Source organism: Cyprinodon variegatus, unplaced genomic scaffold, assembly GCF_000732505.1.
Source record: "Cyprinodon variegatus isolate N-32 unplaced genomic scaffold, C_variegatus-1.0 Scaffold743, whole genome shotgun sequence".
In the NCBI taxonomy this organism is placed as follows: Eukaryota; Metazoa; Chordata; class Actinopteri; order Cyprinodontiformes; family Cyprinodontidae; genus Cyprinodon; species Cyprinodon variegatus.
Genome location: NW_015151196.1, coordinates 367842 through 372212, shown reverse-complemented (window position 1 = coordinate 372212; position 4371 = coordinate 367842). Strand labels below are relative to the sequence as shown.

The following is a 4371-nucleotide window of genomic DNA, read 5'->3' as shown; positions in this document are numbered from 1 at the left end:
CCACCCCTAAAATATATATATATATATAAATACCCATGCAAACACCCTGTGCAATAATACTACCATAACTTTTTTTTTTTACTATATATACTGCACTGTATAAATATCATGCACCTTTTTCTTCTTTTGGCACCTTCTTCTTCTTCTTTGACTATTTAAGCTGATGTAACGAGTAAATTTCTCCACTGTGAGATCAATAAAGTCCATCAATTGATCAATCAATCTCAAATATGTTATTTTATTGAGATTTTTTATTTTAAATGTGTTTTATTTGCTTTCAATAATACTGGATGAACCAAAGCTCTGCTAACAGCAGAAAGTCTCAGCAGAAGCAGAGCGCTAGATCACAACCAACAGCCTGACAGCATCTCAGAGCGACAGACCCTGTCTGTTAATGATAGCTCTACATCTCTACTCACTGGAAATCAGACGTGTTTCATTCATTTTATTCAGGTTCCTGTTTAAAATGTTAAACAAATATATTCAGTGAGTATTTAATACTTAGACGTTGACTTAACTTTGGGATTACTCCTTCAGGGAAATTCTGGTTCCAGCAGCTTATAGTAAAAAGAGTTAAAGCAAGCAGAGTTTATACAGGAAGCAGTGACTCTAATTCCTGGTTTCCAGCCACTTTTGTTAAAATTTGCATTTTCTCATTCTCTTGCCTTTTCTCCGCCTCAAGCTTTTTTTCCAAACATAAAGCTTTACGATCAACCGGAAGCAGTTCCTTAAAAAACACACACAACCAGTTACATCTGATATTCTATATCTGACTAAACTGTTTTCCCTAAATAAAGCATTTTAGATGCCAGGATAATCACATTTAATGAATTTTAATGCCAATTAAGGCCTTAATTTAAAAAATAATAACTTAAGGACTTTTAATGACCTTTGGAAACCCTGAGATGCCATTAAAGATAAAAATATCATCCATCTTGAGTCACACTCATCCCCCTAGACCCCGGGCCGGGAATCGAGCCCCAAACCATCTTGCTGGAGGCAGCAGTGCTACCCACTGCTCCACTGAGCAGGCCAAGATTAAAATCCAACAGACAAAATGAATAAAAAAAGAAAAAATTTATGTTGAATACAGTTGGAACGATAACATGATGCACTATTTAAATTCAACACATCATCCCTTCATGGTATGGAAAGATCCCCTTGATAAAAGAGAAACTAATATATATTTTCATATTTCTGCTTAATAATTAATTGTTAATCAACAGATAAAAAACTGTCAACTTTAGATGAAATCATTAATCATCTCTAAAAACAACCGAAGCCGACCGACAGCCTGCGAATAGAGTCAAACAGGACAAACAAGGTCCGATTATCAACCAGGCGTATAAATATGACCCCCCATGTTAGAGAGGAGGAGGGCGGGGGGGGTGGCTCCTACAGCTCCCTCTATCCCAGCAGGATGAAGCGTTCTGATCTCCTGGGAATGACTCTTCAGGATTCCCAGGAATGCTTCACCTCCTGCTGCAGAGTCATGAGACCCTCACAGGTCTGAGGGCCTTAATCTGCTTAAAGCTCCTGATGATGATGATGATGATGATGATGAGGGCTGGAATCTGGAGAAAGAGAAGCTCTTTGTGGGATTAAAGAGCAGCAGGACATCACGAGACCTTCAGCCTCACGAGCTCTGCTCAGGAAACCATTATAGACCAGTTAGACCAGCCGCCATCTCAGAACTAACACCAGAACATCTCTAGATCTGAACCCAGAACATCTCCAGATCTGAACCCAGAACTAACACCAGATCATCTCCAGATCTGAACTCAGAACATCTCCAGATCTGAACCCAGATCATCTCCAGATCTGAACCCAGAACATCTCCAGATCTGAACCCAGAACATCTCCAGATCTGAACCCAGAACATCTCCAGATCTGAACCCAGAACATCTCCGGATCTGAACCCAGAACATCTCCAGATCTGAACCCAGAACATCTCCGGATCTAAACCCAGAACATCTCCAGATCTGAACCCAGAACTAACACCAGAACATCTCTAGATCTGAACCCAGAACTAACACCAGAACATCTCTAGATCTGAACCCAGATCATCTCCAGATCTGAACCCAGAACATCTCCAGATCTGAACCCAGAACTAATACCAGAACATCTCCGGATCTGAACCCAGATCATCTCCAGATCTGAACCCAGAACATCTCCAGATCTGAATCCAGAACATCTCCAGATCTGAACCCAGAACCAACACCAGAACATCTCCTGNATCTGAACCCAGAACCAACACCAGAACATCTCCTGCTCTGCTGATTTGATCAATAACCCCGGCATAATGACGTCATGGTTGGGTTGTAATCAGAATAATAATCCAGTCCTAATCCGATCATTAAATATTTTGATTTAACGAGATTCGTTAAAAGTCAATAAATTAAAGCTACTGAAAGGAGGCAGATTAAACCGGAACAAACTGCTCTAAATTCGGCTATAAATGTCCCAGCAGCGGCTGGGCTGACCAACAGAACCGGAACCGGGCCACCATTCAGCGGGATAAGTGGCCCGGAGTCTGACGGTTAGAACCTAACCCGGTTCGGACTGCAGTAGCCTGGTCGGCTAACCCGTCCGTCCGCAGCTGTTAGCCGTTAGCTTGGCTCGGTCGGTCGGTCACTCACACATAGATGATGGACATGAAGTGCATGAGCCACAGCACCACGAACAGAACCAGGCCGAACACCGAGAAGCCCTGCAGGGCCACATCCAGCGGGGCCATGCTGCTCCGGGGGGGGGCGAAGCGGGGCTGGGGCAGGCCGCCTCGGGTCAAGCTAAAGCTCCGCTCGGACAGGGACCAGCTGACCGGCCTCACAGCGGAAACAACGGAGGGAAGAGGCGGGTGTGTTCAGGCCGGAGACCAGGCCTCCTGCCGGGGGAAAGGGTTCAGGAACCAGTCCGGGGTTCGACGTTCCTCCAGCCGGGATTCCTCAGGCTGCGAGTCCGATGGGCCCGGAGGTTCTGGAGGTTCTGGTTCCGGCTCGCAGAGCTGCTTTCTGTTGTGTGACTGTCAGCAGACCGACCAACGGTCAGCTGACCAATGGGGAAGGGGAAGGAAGAGACGGTGGAGCTTACCGGAAATCAAAAGGGCGTTTCCGTCTTTTTCCCTTTCAAAATAAATGTTTAAAAAAAATATTTCATCAACTATTTCGTTTTATTCGAATATTTTACTTTAGTGTATATCCACTATAAAAGGAGTAAATGAAACAAACATTTTACAACAAATTCTACCAAAAATAATCAGAATATTTATCATCAATAATGTAAATATTTAAAAGTAAAAAAAAAAGTGAGGATCTGTGGAGCAGACAGAAAATATGGCAGAGAACAAACACAACCAAAACTTTGCTTAAAAATACCAGTAAAACTGAAACTTATTGAAATAACAATTCTTAAAGTTCCAAATATACATGCTCTATTCTCAATATATAGAGCTTTAACTGTCTGTTTTCCACATAAACCCACCAGTGGGTAGCTTTGGATTTAGTGCCTTGCCCAGGGGAAGACTGACATCCACAGGAACCTGGAACCAAACCGAGAGATTCTTGGACAGCCACTCCTCCCATTGAGTCACGTTTACCTTTTCCTAAGTAAACAGGCTTCCCATTAAGGCCGACAGGTGATTGTGTTTACCTGAAGGCCCTGAAGGCAGCATGGAAACAGGTTGCATCACCAGGTGAGTCACAGACAGTGAATGAAGCCCAGACAGGTAACAAGTGTTTCAACACCTGAAACTGTTTGTTTCCACCGAGCACATGCTGGAGCTCAGATCAGACTCCACTCTCGACTCCCCGGCCCACATTCAGACCTTTCTGACCCAGACAAACACCTGCAGCCAGTTAGAGGTGAACCTGCAGGAGCCCAGGTCAGGTTCTCCCCCTACTCTGCAAAAACAAAATGTAAATAAGTCCCTTTTTCTTAATTTAACTGAGGAGAAAAATGAGAAATTTGCCACTTGAAAAAGACAATTGACATTTAAAATAAAAGAAAAACAATTGCATTGTTTTATTTTAAGTGCATATTATCTAATTATCTTATTTTAAGAGTAAAAACACTCATCTCATTTGCAAATCATCTTATTTAACAACTCAAATTAAGGGTAAATACACTTATTTGAAGAAGTTTTAACTTATAGTTTTTTTTTTTTCAGTGTAAAATGGTCATACTGGGACAATACTGGGTTGATTTAACCTTTAACCCTTTATAGGACACTCAGTGAAATACTTTGAAAATCAAAATTTTAATCCAATAATGTTATTGAAATCCAGGACAAGACCTTATTACCTTTGTAACATTCAAAAAATCTGGATATTTTTATGGCAAAAATTAATGTCATTGTAACAACAAGAACTTCCC

General features: G+C 42.0%; 1 protein-coding gene across 1 annotated transcript in view; it reads right to left on the bottom strand.

Annotated features, from left to right (window-relative positions):
* The window catches only part of ugcg (UDP-glucose ceramide glucosyltransferase), a 17777-nt gene extending 15040 nt beyond the window's left edge, over positions 1 to 2737 (bottom strand). Inside the window, exon 1 of the mRNA XM_015395497.1 lies at positions 2640 to 2737. Within this exon, the coding sequence (XP_015250983.1) occupies positions 2640 to 2737 (98 nt within the window). The remainder of the gene's footprint in view (positions 1 to 2639) is intronic.
* Positions 2738 to 4371: the final 1634 nt, after the last annotated feature.